The sequence below is a fragment of the Rhagoletis zephyria genome, unplaced genomic scaffold (genome assembly GCF_001687245.7).
Source record: "Rhagoletis zephyria isolate East Lansing unplaced genomic scaffold, Rhagoletis_zephyria_1.1 Rzeph_scaffold_01142, whole genome shotgun sequence".
NCBI classification, from domain to species: domain Eukaryota; kingdom Metazoa; phylum Arthropoda; class Insecta; order Diptera; family Tephritidae; genus Rhagoletis; species Rhagoletis zephyria.
In genome coordinates, this window is record NW_016158226.1 from 68,094 (window position 1) to 84,096 (window position 16,003).

At 38.0% G+C, this 16,003-nt stretch overlaps 3 protein-coding genes across 9 annotated transcripts; 1 reads left to right on the forward strand and 2 right to left on the reverse strand.

Moving 5' to 3' along the window:
- Positions 1-5,694: 5,694 nt before the first annotated feature.
- On the reverse strand, positions 5,695-9,049 carry LOC108362912 (uncharacterized). 7 transcript variants are annotated; one of them, XM_017616064.1, is made up of 2 exons: positions 8,730-9,025; positions 5,695-7,236 (listed from the first exon to the last, which is right to left on the reverse strand). In XM_017616064.1, exon 2 carries the CDS (start codon positions 6,893-6,895, stop codon positions 5,867-5,869), a length of 1,029 nt encoding a protein of 342 aa, XP_017471553.1. In that variant the 5' UTR covers positions 6,896-7,236; positions 8,730-9,025; the 3' UTR covers positions 5,695-5,866. The 7 variants fall into 7 exon arrangements, 3 of the variants coding, with proteins under 3 accessions (XP_017471553.1, XP_017471552.1, XP_017471554.1); XM_017616063.1 differs by having other exon boundaries at positions 8,684-9,025; XM_017616065.1 differs by lacking the exon at positions 8,730-9,025 and adding an exon at positions 7,326-7,341.
- A 3,542-nt stretch (positions 9,050-12,591) lies between these two features.
- Arl2 (ADP ribosylation factor-like 2) lies at positions 12,592-13,801 on the forward strand. The gene is made up of 3 exons (XM_017616068.1): positions 12,592-12,812; positions 12,877-13,231; positions 13,549-13,801. Exons 1-3 carry the CDS (start codon positions 12,748-12,750, stop codon positions 13,681-13,683), a joined length of 555 nt encoding a protein of 184 aa, XP_017471557.1. The 5' UTR covers positions 12,592-12,747; the 3' UTR covers positions 13,684-13,801.
- Positions 13,727-15,638, reverse strand: PNKP (Polynucleotide kinase 3'-phosphatase). Its single transcript, XM_017616066.1, has 2 exons — positions 14,265-15,638; positions 13,727-14,190 (listed from the first exon to the last, which is right to left on the reverse strand). The coding sequence occupies exons 1-2, from the start codon at positions 15,517-15,519 to the stop codon at positions 13,748-13,750; spliced, it is 1,698 nt and encodes a 565-aa protein (XP_017471555.1). The 5' UTR covers positions 15,520-15,638; the 3' UTR covers positions 13,727-13,747.
- Positions 15,639-16,003: the final 365 nt, after the last annotated feature.

Genomic DNA, 16,003 nt, shown 5'->3' on the forward strand with positions numbered 1-16,003 from the left:
AGCGTTAGCCAGCTTTCTGATAAAAAAGAAGTATCGAAAACGGTTAAAGTTAGCTTAATTCCTAAGCAGCCGCCTCACAGTGGTGCCAAACTGCGATTTATTGTTCAAAATAGTTCAGAGCCTTAAGTTTTCAACCGATTTGATTAACTTCTCTCAACCAAAGAGATTTGTCGTGGCCAAATTTTGAATTTTTAATTGTTTGTATTAAATTTTTTAGTGCATAGTTTATTGAAAGAGCCATTATAATGGAAATCGATTTTTCTGTTCCTGTAAATAAATGTTACACAGTAAAACGAGTTGAAAACATTTATAGGGTTCCACAAAAGTGTTTGGATTGTCAGCAAACAAAAAAAAATAAAATCAACGCGAATCGCTAACCACTTGGAACTTCCATTCTATCCCACTAAAATAAAATAAATTTTTCTAAAAATTCTGAAAAAAAAAATAAATTTTTTGTTATGAATTTAAACTTTTGCTTTTTTGCAAGTTTTTTTTTTCGTTTCAGGGAAACTTTATAATTGCTTTCAACTAGTTTTTGTTAATCAAATCGATTTAAATGTGAAGGCTGTGTACCATTTTGCACAGTAAATTGCAGTTTGGCATCACTGTGCGCCGTAGCCGAGTGAATAGAGGTGCGTGATTTTCTGAGTATTTCCACAGTGATAAGTGCTACCGGAATGACTTTCTCGCCGGTATTATTATGCTGGGCACCAGGACACTGCGCAATTGTATATAATGAGGCCGCCAACGAAGAGCAAGGCAACGGCAGGCTCATCGTCTGTAATTGCGGATCCGGAACCGTTTTGTGGACTTATTTGACCCTTAGCTACTCTCATTGGGAGTGGTAGGCCAGAATTGTAGGTTATCCTTTTGCTAGAAAATATATAAATCTCTTGAGGATTGGTCTCTACATCGAGACGGATTTCAATTTTTGCCTTGAAGACGAGGAGTCTTCGGAGCACATTATGTGTGATTGTCCCCGGCATTAGCCAGACTAGGGCTGCAATATTTCAGTGCTTCCTCAGTCGATAGCCTCAACGTCAGGAATTCTTCTACCAAGAAACTTTTAGCTCTTATAAAGGAGGCTAATAACATCTTAGGCGACCGGGTAAGGAACCCTCATCTAGGTCGCGGTGTCCCTTGGTTCTGATGCACCCAATAATATTACATTACATTTACATATGTATTTACGAATATATGAATGTCTGTGTTTAGTATTTTTTCCAAAGTTAACACCAGTGCCGTTACTATCACCAACTTCCAGCGTCGACTTCGGCATTTACTGCTGAAATAATGAGCAACAAATGGACGCAAATTAAATTTAATAATTAAAGTGAAATGGGTAGCTCTGATTTTTATGCGGCTGCGTTTGCTACTGCATTCAACTGGTGCGAATTCTACACAGCCCACTATTACTATTTCTTTTTTTTTACAATTTTTGCACTTTTTACGCTCTTTCTTTCTCTTCCATTTTTCCACGATATTATTTGTGTTTCGCTTTTTAGTTATGTGTGTACTACTTTTTGTAGGCAACCATTTAGCGGAGGTGTTAATTTGTAATTTTCGCCTCTTTGCGCGAACAATAACAAAAATTGCAACACAACTCGAGCACAACATCACACCCGTTTGCCGTCGCTGACTGTTGGCCTGGTTTCATTGGTTATTAAGTTATTCGCACTTCAATGAGGTAACAAAGAAGCATGAGAGTGCTTATTGAGGAAGGCGGTTGATGGTGGGTACTATGAGCACTTTTGTGTTACATACATACATATTTAGTTAAGGAAAAATTTAATTGAATATACTTGCATAATATCAGTGTACGGATATTTTTATGAGGCGGGAGTAGGGGACGATGAGTGCTCTTTAAGGCGATAAGATTTGAAAATGGCCGGTTGTGTTTTATTTAGTTAGTTCACCGCTGACTTTAGTACATAAGATGTGGGTTTATATTATACACATGCGAACATACATATGTACATACGGATGTAGATACACATACAGTGACTCAAACAAGTGTTCACATGCTAATTTATGTTTAATATTCACAATGTTTTTCAAGTTAAAATTTGTTTGTAATTTTTTTAGAATTAGAAATCTTAATTTTCATCAAAACTTCTAAGCTTTTTTTCAGAATTAAAAAAAAACGCGTTGTTTTTAAAATTTGTTTGCTGACGACTTTTACGGCTTTTTCATATCGACACCTAATTAGAAGATCGCTCTATCTCAGAAAACTTCTGAACAACGCCTTATTCCAGAATTTGGTTGAAAAACACCCTATCTGAGAATCCGGTTCAAAAACGCCAACATGTGAACACTTGTTTGAGTCACTCTATGGGCACATACATACATAAGCGCAAGTACAAGTGTAAAAGTTGCTCGTAAAATTGCTTTGTTAGGAAGAGATAAGATTTTATCATTTGCACTTGTTAGCGATAACTCTCGTTAATTATTGTTTAAGAAGTAAGCAAGAAAAAGAAGAATTTCGTTATGCATGCATACATATGTACATATATACATACATACATACTACGACCTAATTAATAAGCCCAAAGACATTCAAGAATTAAAACACAAATATTTATTTATAATAGATATTCACATGGTAAGTATTTATTTATAAGTAAATTGTGAGCTTTTCCGGAGTCAAAATGCGCGAAAATTTAAACCTTCGTAATGTTCAATGTGGACGTTCAATTGTATATATCGTCGTTTAAAGTACAAAAACGCGTATCGTCATTTTGCAAAACCGCGTAACTGACATTTGCTGCCAAAAATTGGATTCGCTCAAACAAGCTCTTGGCTCAATCCTTATCCATTCGTTCTGAAATATACTTGCCAGAAATGCGATTGCTTTATAAATAAAATTATAGTTTAAAAAACTAAAACCTCCCTATTATAATTGCCATTCGTACTGTCATCAGGTATGTAACTTGAGAATAGAAATCGCTGCATCTTTTAGGCGCATCAATATTACATAGTTACATGCCGAGCTAATAAAAGGAAGGTAATAAAAAAAGAGAACCATTTCGAAATATGAGTGTTTTTACTCTCTAGGAAATTATTTATGCAACCTCACATACGCGGTTTTGTATTTTGTTGATACACGGTGTTGTACTTTAAACGAAGATATGCATGTAGATATGTAGATTAGATTAGATTAGATTAGATTAGATTAGATTAAGAGGAGCGAGCAGGTCACCTAGTTACCTCGACCGAAACGATCTACTGTAACAAACCTCTATTTAACTAAGGTCATCTTTGATCCACGTATTGCTAAGAAACCTCGCAAGGTCTTTGGCTCAATACCATTTAGGTCGTGTGCTTCTAGGTACGGTAATCCTAAGAAGCGAAGTCTGGTCCTGGTGAGGGTTTCACAATGGCACAATGACAATGGAGTTCTTCGATTCTCGCTGCTAATATATCCGGAATGAAGGACTTGAGCTCTCTGTTACCTTCCGTATTTGTCCAGTAATGTTGCGCTTCCTTCTGCATCCAGATACAGTGGTTTCGCCTAATTAAGTTCCATGGCAAACCAGTAAGAGTACTGGGCCTATGAATCCCTATGCAGCCCCTTTTCGGGCGAGAATATCTGCCAATTCATTTTCCAGGACTCCACTATGTCCCGGTACCCATATGAGGTATATCCGGTTCGTGGAGGCGATAAGTATTCACATCTTAAGACAGTCTCACTCCGGCTTTGGGGTGACCTCGTTCGCTTTAAGAGCGAGAAGTGGCGCTCTTCTGTCTGAGTGTATGTAGATGTACATATTTATTGGTTGCTTTAATTTCTACATACTGACTCAGACATAGTTCAATGACGTGAACGTAGGCCTGAGAGACTCCTGCTCATGTTTAGTAGCACTAAACGGCATGGGACCAAACAGGGGGATCCTCAAAGTTATAGTATATGCGGATGATGTTATCGTTCCTTTTAAACGTTAGCGAGGAGGACACAAGAACCCTGTCAAAGTGACATGCTTGGGCCACGAGAAGTGGTCTAACTGTAAACACAGGCAAGACAAACAGGTACAAAATACCACAATAAAAACCACCGTATATATACTTTCAATGTGGTCCAGCGCCAAGTATCCAATGTATAAGGCAGTTGGTGGGAGCCAGCATACTAAGTACACCTGAAAGAGAATCTTCAGTAAAAACTGGGATGAAAACCTAAACTTGTGATTTAGATGTATACTGCTTTCATAAAACCAATTCCAACATAGGGCACCCTGGCTTCATTGTCTGGCGTATACAAACCGGAATTCCGACTGACGGAAATGATTTTACCATATAGTCTGATTATGGCAACTTAACTTAACTTAGAGGCTATCACTTAAAAATTATCTTAAAGGGATGCTGCTTATATTCGGATAGGCGACTTAATGCCACCGTCGAAGTCTGTTTCATATTGATTTTCTAAGTTCTAAATTACGTTAAGTTGACATAATCAGATTTGAAGAAGCATTCGAAAAGGGCAGTGGGCGCCGGAGTGACGGACGCGCGATCATTCTGTACGCAGAAGCGCTATGAAATCAGTGGTCAGCCTCAGGTCTTTGGAAAACTAGACATTTCGGACAAGGGTCAATCGCTACCAAAATGCAATTGGGAAGAACGGCAGATTGAACGGTAGCCAATGTTAACTTCAACTGAAGTGTGCAAGTGCGATTCACATCACGCAGAGAACAGACAAGAGACTGAGTGGCTGATAAAGAGAATAATCCAAACTCGATTGCGGTCTACTCTGAGAAACTCGGTGCACCCTCAAATGGAAGTTTTAACTATCTTTAAAGCATATAAAATCTTAGATATTGGTGTTGGTTAAAAACTTAAAGCAGCAATACATTCCGAAAGCCTGGCGGCCTTATTAGCAATAGCATCTTGCGTTTACCAAATCTGACCTTGTTAAAGCATGCAAAACGAAGCTGCGCTTAATGGTCGTCCCTCTTGTCTAGGTACACTGGCATAGAGACATTGAGGGCGCTGATGAATTGCAAGAGACAGGAGCCTGTTTGTATGCAAGTTATTTAGACCAAAAAAATAAAAATTTAGCCTACTTTAAAAAAATGTTGATGATGTGTAATTTTGTAAATTGAGTCTTTCAGTGTATTGGGGACATATGTTGATTAACCTTATTTTCAAGATGACGACGGTTCCACAACCCTTAAAATACGCAAAATCATGTTTTCGATCCTTGTAGTTAGCCTCACAGTAAAAAGCTACTTTTTCCTAACTAGACAATACTACTGATATTTACATTAAATAAATAGATACAAGTAGATACATATAAATATGTATAGCGAGTAGGGCTGGGACTATTCGTGTATTCGAATATTCGTTAGTTAATATCCGTTCGTCCGCTGTGGTGTAGTGGTAAGCAGTGCGCGCTTTAACTCATCAGCACCTGGGTTCAAGCCCTGGTCAAAGCAACATCGCAAAAAATATGGAAAAAGGTTGTTTCTTAACAGCGCTCGTCCCACGGCAGGCAATGGCAAACCTCCGAGTGTATTTCTGCCATGAAAAACAGCTTCTCATAAAAATACAATCGCCCTTAGGAGTCGGCGTAAAACTGTAGGTCCCTCCGATTTGTGTGACAACACCAAGGCGCACGCCACAAGTCGGAGGAGAAGCTCGGCCAAACACTAACATATGTGTAAGCGCCAATCTAAAAAAAAAAATATCCGTTCTATTTATTGAACCGGTTAATAGGCTTTAATTTTTCTCATCCGAATATCAGGTTAATATCCGGAGATTAGATTTGTTTTTTAATCATATCTATATTCAGATATTCGGCTATTCAAAAAAGCACTTCCAGCCCTAATAGAAAGCCAATCGTGCACTAAAATTGTGTTTTTTAAGTACAAAACAATTAAATAAATAAGTGATTAAAAATGGCATAGTTTAGACACTTACGAACTGTGACCATCTTCGGATTGTAGGCGGAGACGCGCTGCTCCACAGCTAAAACTTTTCTTTGTACATTGCGTGCCCGCTCGCCCACCGAAAGCAGCTCGCTGTGCAGCTCATCGAATATATCGCTTGCTAATAGCACCAGCGATGCCAATTGACGTAAAGCGTTGCTCAGCGTTAGATTACTAATTGATTCAAATTCATGACCGGAGACAATTTTTGCGGCTGTTGGCGATTGCGTACGCTGCTGTTGTTGACGTTGGCGCTGCAATTGCAATTGGCGTTGTTGATGTTGTTGTTGTTGTGGTCCGTGCATTTCGCCAGCACTGACGCTGCGTGTCGGTGAAGGAACAGTGGACAAAAACTCCACATGATGCTTAAGCTTTTTCAAAGAAAGCACCGGTCCAGCTGTTGGAGTAGATGTTGTTGCCACAGAGATTTCTTCTTCCGTATCGGTGGCATAACTGAAACTGCATGTATAGCCATTTGCTTGATTATGATGATGATGATGAAGATGATTAGAGCAATCGACAATGTCACGCATTGGCGTAGTTGGTGCTGATGTGGCGGTTGTTTTTGTAGTGAAGTCGAGCGTGTTCGTTGTTTCGCCGTTTTGTTGTGACACATGTATTATTGCTCTGGTAATAGTGGTAGTGGGCGTTTGGTTAACACCGGCGGTGGGTGTTGCTGCAAGACTCCTCGATTGCTGCTGCTGCTGCTGTGCAGTGTCCTTGGCACTGGTTGTTGTCCTTGAATTTACACCACCACCATCACCGCCAGTGCTCTCAATGCAAGCTTCCTCTCTCACGTGTTCTCCATTCGATTGTTGTGTTTGTTGTATTTGTGTAGTTTGTTTATTGATGCAGTTGTTGTTTTTACATTTGCCTGGTGTGCAGTGGAATTTGGTGGCTCGCGCGCGCTCATCAGCGCTGGAGGTGGAAGCTAGCGCCAGCCGCGTCGGTTGAACGACGCGCTGTACGAACGGCATCTTCGGCGCACAGCGTATTCGAATTGGAAGAGTAAGTAAATTTTAATGTGGAGATTATAAACGAAAGTATTTGTGATTCGCGGGCAAAATGAGTGAGTCGCCGGCCGGCTGTTTGGTTTTTGTATTTTTTTTAATGCTTGCAATGCAATTTGAAACACTTTACGCAATGCAAAATTGCAATTTTCTCCTATTTGGCTTAGGAATGTGGCAGTGTGAATTGATGAGAGTAGATTTTCTTTATCTACTTGATTACGCTCTGAGGCACTCTGAGGTTTTGTTGGCACAGACACTTTCACAATTTCTCAACCTTTATTTTCTTTATTCTTGCTTCATTCTAATCGCTTCACAGACATTTAGATAACACACGTACATATACATACCTACATATTTATATTTATATTTAACTACATACTTTGTTGATTAAACTTACATATCTCTTGAATATTTACTATTGATTGCGNATTCTTGCTTCATTCTAATCGCTTCACAGACATTTAGATAACACACGTACATATACATACCTACATATTTATATTTATATTTAACTATTTTCTATTTTCCCGTTAAAATTTTGTTTAAACATTTTCGCATTATCAATTACACTGTAAAAGCTGCTCCAGAAGAGCATTGTATTATTTTACGCGTGTATATATGTACATACATATGTATGTACATATGTACATGGATAAGTACTATGTATATGCTATGAATATAAAAATTTTCTTCATCTCCTTCTCACCGGCACATTCATACTACTTTAATGCTCAACGTGATTTAAATCGCAAAAACTGGAAAAACAACTTCCAGAACAGACTCCTATAATAAATCCTCAGCACAGACACAGGCAACGCGCGCCTTTGTTGTTCAGCTCAATCGGCCTTTCGTCTTCCCGCTGGGTTAACGAAACAGCTTGCGTTTGGCCATAGGCAGCTTGCCCGCGGAGTTTTTTTTCTTTGTGTATCTTATTATTGCACCGGAATCAGAATTGTTGTTACTGTTTTATATAAAGCATTATTAATACAAATTTGATGTTGTTTTCGTCTTTTATTTTAAGTGATGCTGCGGATGCGGATTTATTTTACCCAAGCGCGAATTTAGGAAAATTGTAACGTTCAACACTCGAACAATTTTACATTCAGCATAATTTTACTATATATAAATCCATTTTTTATCTCTGATAATTTCAGCCCAGTACACGCTCTTCTGCTATTGCCATGAAGTGACTTAACTCCAAACAATTTTTCGCCGACAAAGCGCTATTTAACGTACACATAATTCTCATTGTTAGTTGCATCAATATCGCGGCGATGCTTCTCCTATTAAGATTCTTTGATTGCCTCGGTGGCTTGCTTATTTAGCTTATGCCGACTGGACTGAGTCGCTAGGCATGTACAAAAGCACATCCATCCATACATACATACGTATGTTCATACGTACATATATATACGACTGGCAAGGCGGTTTTACAGGTTTTCTTCTACCATCGGCCTAACATAGTTCGTCACTGAAATCTGTAGTTTAAATCGCCTGTTCATAGCACGGAGCTCCAGCATATTTTATGGCCCATAATTCCCACCAAGAGGAATTTAAATTTAACGTCCATATAATGTAGATTTACTTAACTGCACACACAAGAAATGGCATTTTAAAGTTTCTCACCAGAGACACATTATTTGTAACGAAAATTTAATATTTGCTTGAATTTTCACTTGCACTTGTTCACCGACTTTTCCCTTTGACACGCATTGGTATATAAATACATATTGCTTTTAAAAAATTAGTTTTTACCTCGTAAGCATTTGCTCTTATTTTAAGATTTTAACACATCTTTCACCTTTTAGACACATGTTGTTTCAATTGTAAATTTACTAGTTGGCAAGCTAACTATTTGTGTAATAAACGCACTCGCTTTTAAAACCACTCCGACACATTTTCAAACACGTCGCTCTTGCACACCGGTCCGTATTCGACTGAGGCGCGCGCGTCATACATTCATGAATGGCCAGTCGCCGGCTGCTGCTGCCTGCCGTCATTAGGGTAATTTTTTACCCTTAAGTGCTTGTTCACTTTTGGGTGGGTACACTGTTGTAAGAAATTCGAAGTACGATTATCGAAAGCGGAAGGAAATGCCGATGAAGGAAGTGGCGGTCAATAAATGAAGTCCGGTCTGGTTTCTGGAATTTTAGAAAAATATCTGGTTGAGGTACATTTTGCAATTGAAAACTCTCTTTAAAACAACTTCCAAAATATGGACATGACGACATGATAAATAAAGAAGAGTTTTCTCTAATAATTTGTCTAGCATAATGCAGATTCCCTTATGGCGACCAGTATTTACTGCCGCGGTATATAAATACACAGCTGCTGCTTACTCCTCAACTGATGATAATAAAGGTTTTGCCTGAGTAATCCCCATACTATTTCCAAGGTGTGGAACCCCTATCAACTATCTTCATCGCCACAAGTAAATAAAATCGCTAGCGTCTCTACATTTTCCTTATTCAACATATCTGGAAGCAATTTACCATTCGTCTTTTTGGGAACTAAAGTCTGAGTAACTTTCTGACTGGTAAAGAAGCCTGTAATGCAGCGTTTTTGCTGCATTTAAAATGCAACATTTAGCACTTTCGAACATATGTTTTCGAAGAGCGTTCATGCTACCGCATTTAGCAAATGTACATTTACGCAAGTTCGAAATCGTATGCTTTTGACAAACAGCCGTGTTCCAGTCGCTTATTCAGATCCGTATCTATTACGATAAATTCTCACGGAGAAGATAATGTGCAAAAACACCTACTGAAAAGGAAAAAATAAATTCTAAACCGAAAATTCAATACAAAAACTTGAATTGTTTTAACCATAACCGAACATTTGTTTGTGTATATATTCATTTGTCGGTGCTGTCAATTATAATTTCCTCACTTAATTAGGAAACAAAACAAACAGAGTTGATCACAAATTAATCCAGATTTCTATCAGCATCATATCGATGTTAAATTTGCGTAACTTTTCTTTATCCAAATAATGTAAAATAATAAATGAAATCTCGATCAGCGATCACTGAAACGCAGCTAGCGACTGTATACTCGAAAAAGCAATTTTGCCACTTTTTCTCATTAAACCAGTTCGAATCGTGGAAATTTTGGAAGATCACAGGGTTGCTTTTAGCATTTAGATTCTTAATGCAAAAATGGAGTTGCATTTAGTGACGAATTTTGTATGGATAAATGTACATTTAGAGTAGCATTTAGAGCTAAATGCGCTAAATGTGCTTTTACTCGTAAGCAAAACCAGCCCATAAGAATGAAAGCGAGAGCAAAATGTTTTCCGTAGCGGCCCATTAGTTTGAAATGTTTGAATAGTAAAACTGATCAAAAAAGAACTGAAAGATATTTATACCAATAAAGTAAACGAAAGACTTTAGACACGAACTTTTCGTGTACAGAAAATTAAAAGCTGTTCCGTAAGTGGACAGTTGCGCATAAAAATAAACAATCTGGAAGTTAAAATATCCGGCTTTCCTCTGGCTCACAATTAACAATTGTACTTCTCACTGTAGCGACTTTTCATCATAACATGCAGACGCTCGTCTTATTATTAACGTCAAGTTCTCAAAAGTTTTGCTCTCGTTTTGTTCTATAGCAGAACGTTCCCGACTTTTGTTCTTAATTTATCCTCCTTGAAAACGTTCTCGATATTTTCGTTCTTAAACGTTCCCAAAGGTTTCCTTCTCATTCTGTTCTTCTTGAGAACGTACCCGAGAGTTTTGTTTGTATTGACTTCTTTACGAAAACTTTCCCAAATCGTTTGTCCTCATTTTGTTCCCGTTTAAACTGCTCTCAACACTTTTGTTCCCGTTTTGTTCTTTTATAGGAATATTCTTGACATTAAATTTTGTTCTCGTGCAGAACTAAACCAAAACTGGAATGCGTTCTTTTTTTCGGTAATGAAAAATTAGTAAAGAAACATCTGCGATGTTTTTCAAAACATCGATGATTTGACTTATGCTTGGGTTATAATGGAATTAACAGAACGGAGTGAACTTTCACTTAATTATCTATTGTATGGGAAATGAATTCAAATGGTTATAATGCACGTAAACTCGCCCTACCATTCGTCATTCGCAGTCCAATTACGCTTCGAATTACATAATTCGCCATAAAAAATTTTGTAGGTAATTCAGACCGAATTACCATGCGAATAACGAAAGAATCACATTTACAGATGCAAATACATATCAGGGGTATTCACTGAGTCTTGCAAAGCCCTTGCACGGTGCACGGATTGCACGGTTTGCAAAGCTGTCCCATACGAAAACCGGTTTTTACCGTGCAATCCGTGCACCGTGCAAGGGCTTTGCAAGACTCAGAGAATACCCCTATCCTCTCGAAGAATGTTCGATATCGTATCGATTATTCTGAATATCGATATTTCGTGGCACGATAATCGATTTTTTGAATCGATATTCCAAGGTCGATATATCGTAGACATCGATACTTTACCCTCAAAATCGATATTTAAGTTGAAATTTGTTTTTCATCTACAAAAAAGTGTATAGGAAAATACTGAAGTTGATTTAATCAGCAACTTGTGTGATTTATTTAGCTCTTAAGTTTGAAAAACCGCTTGAGTCAGCCGGCATGCTGTTTTAATCCTCAGTAAATATACAAGATGGAAATAACACAATAAGGTGAGTTGATAGGCAGGTCTAAGTCCTCTTTCAGACACGTCAAGTCTTGAAGGCAATTTTTTTCGCAGTCTATTTTGTGTTTTCTATTTGCTTCCACACGCGTCAACTTGATAGCTGAAATACAATGCCGGCGAACGGCGAACTCACCACAGCGAAATTCGCGCTGTCAAAAGTAGAACACCCGCAAGCATATGAAATTGAACACAGCCAAAGCGAAATGCGAAGTTCGCTTGGCGGCGTTTCATGGCGATAGATTTATTTCTATCGCCCTGCTGGGCGATGACAGCTGTGCTTGCCAAAGGTGGCCGTATTTGTTTTTTGCTTTCAAAGTTTTAAAAGAAAACAACCTAAACACGATTTTTTTTTGTTGTTTGAAAAATATAATTGTGGATTCGTTAAATCTGGCTTGAAACAAATTATTTATAATAATCTTTTTTTGTTTTACATTTATATTTGTTATCATTTCCTCATTTCTGAATATGGTTTAGTTTTTTATAAATATGGTCACCCAAATTATAAAGGGGACCAAATGGGATCAGCTGTTTTCGCTAACGCTCTAATTCTGTTTAAGTAGGCGAAATAGATGGGCGAACGGTGAACGACAGCATCGCCCAATTCGGCGAAGTTTGCCGTTCGCCGGTATTGTATTTCAAGCATTAATTGAATTCAAGTTCTTGATTCTTTAAATGGGAAGCAACGAAAAGATCAAAGGAGACAAGAAAACTTGAAACGAATTGACGGTACGGAAGTATCTGTACTCTTCCCCTCTCTTCTCACCTCCTTCGCCTACGAACGAGCAGACTTGAAAGCAAGACTTGACGTGTCTGAAAGGGGACTAATATTCTATTCAATTGGGAGTAGGATTTTCAACATCGATTTTTCCGATATCGATATTGTTCAGCCCGATATATCGCCATATCGATTTTACCTGCAACGAATTAAATCGATTTATGATATTGATACTTTCTTAAATATCGAACAGCCCTAGTTATGGCTATGGCTATGGCATTATGGTATGTAACTTAACCTTTAATCGATATTTTTCCATCACTATCACAAAATAATTATCATTGGGGAAATAAACAAAACGCACCTAGCGCATATGGAAATTAAAATTGATTTTAAGTGAATTATCTAAAGACTAAAAAGGAATAAAACAAACATGGGATTTCTTTCAGTCTTAAAGAAAATGCGTCAAAAAGAAAAGGAGATGCGAATTTTACTGCTGTATGTAAAATGTGATACGCTTTAGTGAGTCATCTATGATTTTTCTCAACCAATTTTTATTTAGCGGACTGGATAATGCCGGTAAAACAACAATATTAAAGAGATTTAACGGCGAGTCCATAGACACAATTTCGCCAACATTGGGTTTCAATATAAAAACACTAGAGCACAATGGATATATGCTGAATCTGTGGGATGTAGGCGGTCAGAAGTCGCTACGTTCTTATTGGCGCAACTACTTTGAATCAACTGACGGGCTAGTGTGGGTAGTTGACAGTGCAGATCGTATGCGTCTTGAGTCATGTAAACAAGAACTTAGAGTGTTGTTACAAGAGGAAAGGCTTGCCGGCGCTACACTGCTAGTACTAGCGAACAAACAGGACTTACCTGGTGCCCTCAGCGCAAATGATATCAAAGATGTAATATTTATGGCAGTGTCTACACACATGCGCCACGGTAAAATTACCTTATATCCACGGTAAAAAATACCGTACATGCAAGGTAAAAATTACCGTATATCCCCGGTAAAAATTTACAATAATCTTACCGTGGATCTACTGTAATTTTTACAATGGATTTACGGTGATTTTTACCGTGGATAATCTTTAATTTTTACCGTGAATATGCGGTAATTGTGACCGTGTCGCGTGTAAGTAGACACTCCCAATATTTATATAAATGTCGCAACGAATGTGAATACATTTATACATCTGTCCAATATTTTTCTTCGTTTCAGATTCTCGAGCTAGACGATATAACTACACATCATTGGCTGGTTGTGGGTGTGAGTGCCGTAACTGGTGAAAAATTGCTAGGCGCTATGGATTGGCTAATTGACGATATCGCAAAGCGCATATTTACCTTGGATTAATACTCTTACTTTGATAAAGGAACATTCATACTTAGTATTATTAGGCATTTTTCTCAAATCGAACTTACTTTTCTAACAAATATAACTTATATAATTGCTCTTCAACTGCACTTTTAAATTTTGGCTTTAAATTCACTTTGACTGTATGTGAGAAACCTTCGTCTTTAGATGGATCTGTATACTTTTTCTTCATCATATTAAAGACCATCTCATTTATCTTTGAATGACTTTTATCTGTCAATTGTCTGTATTTTATGTTATGTCTCACTTGGTCTACGGGCACATTCATAACGAAGCATCGACACGGCACTTTGTACTGCTGGGCAAGCTTTATAAACTTCTTACGCGATTCGACGTCGACATTTGTATTGTCAACAACACACGATTTACCATCTGCCAATGCCTTTTCACAAATTTTAATGCACGTTTGAGTACTTCCAGCTTTGTCTGCGTTTGCTATAGTGTAATTATGTTTCTCCAAATATTCGCGACAAAAAAAGCTTTTACCTAAAACGAAAAAAATAGTTTTTTAGAATGAAAAAAGAAAAGTTTTTGATCAAATACAATTTTTTGAAACTGACCTGAGCCCGGCAATCCCACCATGATGATCATTTCGGTTTCGTCACTAGGTAGTTCTACATTTTCTGGCTCTAATAGTGGAATGTGTGTATTATTTACAACCTCTGCCGGTTCATATTCAGGTTTAATCCACTGCTCCGTCGGTTTAGCTAGAAAATGCTCCTCAGGTGTGTAAAATGAAACTCCTATGTTAGCAGCGAATCGACGATCTGTCAAGGAATGGTCTTTTTTACGTTTGTTTTTGCCACTACCGCTTTCTGGTCGTCCGGCAGCGTCACCTACATAAAAGCTTTTTGCCAAATCTATTTCTACGATTTCATTTTGATGCTCCACCAAGTACTGCCACATTCCAGTTAAGGGCTTTCTATAAAGGCCTTCTTCTACAGCGATAAATACCTGGACCGGGACGTCCAATTTTTGAAGTATTTCTTTTATTTTGCGTTTAAAGTCATCCAACTTTATTTTACCGCTAGCAATACCTCCTTGGTTAGTGAAAAAGCAAATTTTATAGCCACTCTGATGCAATAATTTTAGTTTTTTTCGCACTTCAGGGTAAATTATCTGCCAATCATCAGCATGTTTTGGAAAAACGTTGCCCGATTTCGTCGTAATAATGGTTCCATCAATATCATAGGCAGCAATTTTGTTTGCTGCTTTGACCCCTGCGTCTGTATAAACCATCATGGCCCCATTTTCTATTGATTCCCAATGCCCAGAACCGCTTACACAGTTCTTACTTACCGAAGATATTTCATCTGCTGTACTTTGTAGCCTCTGCACATTTTTCTGGTTGGTTTTTGATTCCGCTAAAGGTGGCGGTTTGAATTGTAACTCGAATTGATGTTTGCCGTAAACGAGTTCGATTATATCACCATGTTCCAGTTTGCACTCTGTATTTTGCATAACCATCAAGCCATTAACGCTACAAGGATTTATACCAATCACTCGCATTTTTGCGCATGGCTTTTCCATGTCAACGTCCAACTCCAGCTGACGTTTGGAGCAACGGACATCTCTAATTCCAGTTTCGCGTGTGCGTCCTATCACGTTCTTACCTGAGCTTAAATCTATTGCCGTGTAATCGGATTCCATGGGTTGCAGCAAACAAACTCGATTTGTATGTTTTGAGTCTGCCGTAGTGCTTACTGACTGGTTGAAAGCTTTTACAATTGACATTACCCTTGTTAGCTGCTGCTTGAAGTCGCCGGTTCGTAAAAAGAAATTTAAATGATCTGGGGCAGCGAAACTAAATTTCATCCAGGATTTAGTTTTATGCAAGGATATTCCCAAAACCTCTGTTTAGTCGCGCGGGCACCGATTTTTTCTAGATGCGATATAAAGTCGATAGAAAAGTAGACAAAATTTATCAGGATGGCAGTTTCATTTNTAAATTTCATCCAGGATTTAGTTTTATGCAAGGATATTCCCAAAACCTCTATTTAGTCGCGCGGGCACCGATTTTTTCTAGATGCGATATAAAGTCGATAGAAAAGTAGACAAAATTTATCAGGATGGCAGTTTCATTGTTTTTGCGGAGTTAAGTTGAAAGTGCCCAGTGGGAAAAGGTAATGCAGACGGTAATCGAAAACCTCTAAATAAGTTGCGATCCCGTACGAGACCGGTCTAGTCAGAATCAGTCAGATTTTATATATATACATAGACATTATTTAATAAAAATGTAATTTTTCCAAAATATCGTAAAGAAAAATTATTCATTTTCACACTCGTTTTGCAATATCGT

Excerpts from the sequence above, each read along its gene's own strand:
- LOC108362912 (XM_017616064.1), bottom strand. The coding sequence starts at position 6,895 with ATGCCGTTCGTACAGCGCGTCGTTCAACCGACGCGGCTGGCGCTAGCT.
- Arl2 (XM_017616068.1), top strand. The coding sequence starts at position 12,748 with ATGGGATTTCTTTCAGTCTTAAAGAAAATGCGTCAAAAAGAAAAGGAG. Across the intron at positions 12,813-12,876 it reads GAGATGCGAATTTTACTGCT|CGGACTGGATAATGCCGGTA; the intron begins GTATGTAAAATG and ends ATTTTTATTTAG. Across the intron at positions 13,232-13,548 it reads GCGCAAATGATATCAAAGAT|ATTCTCGAGCTAGACGATAT; the intron begins GTAATATTTATG and ends TCTTCGTTTCAG.
- PNKP (XM_017616066.1), bottom strand. The coding sequence starts at position 15,519 with ATGAAATTTAGTTTCGCTGCCCCAGATCATTTAAATTTCTTTTTACGA. Across the intron at positions 14,191-14,264 it reads GGTGGGATTGCCGGGCTCAG|GTAAAAGCTTTTTTTGTCGC; the intron begins GTCAGTTTCAAA and ends TTTTCGTTTTAG.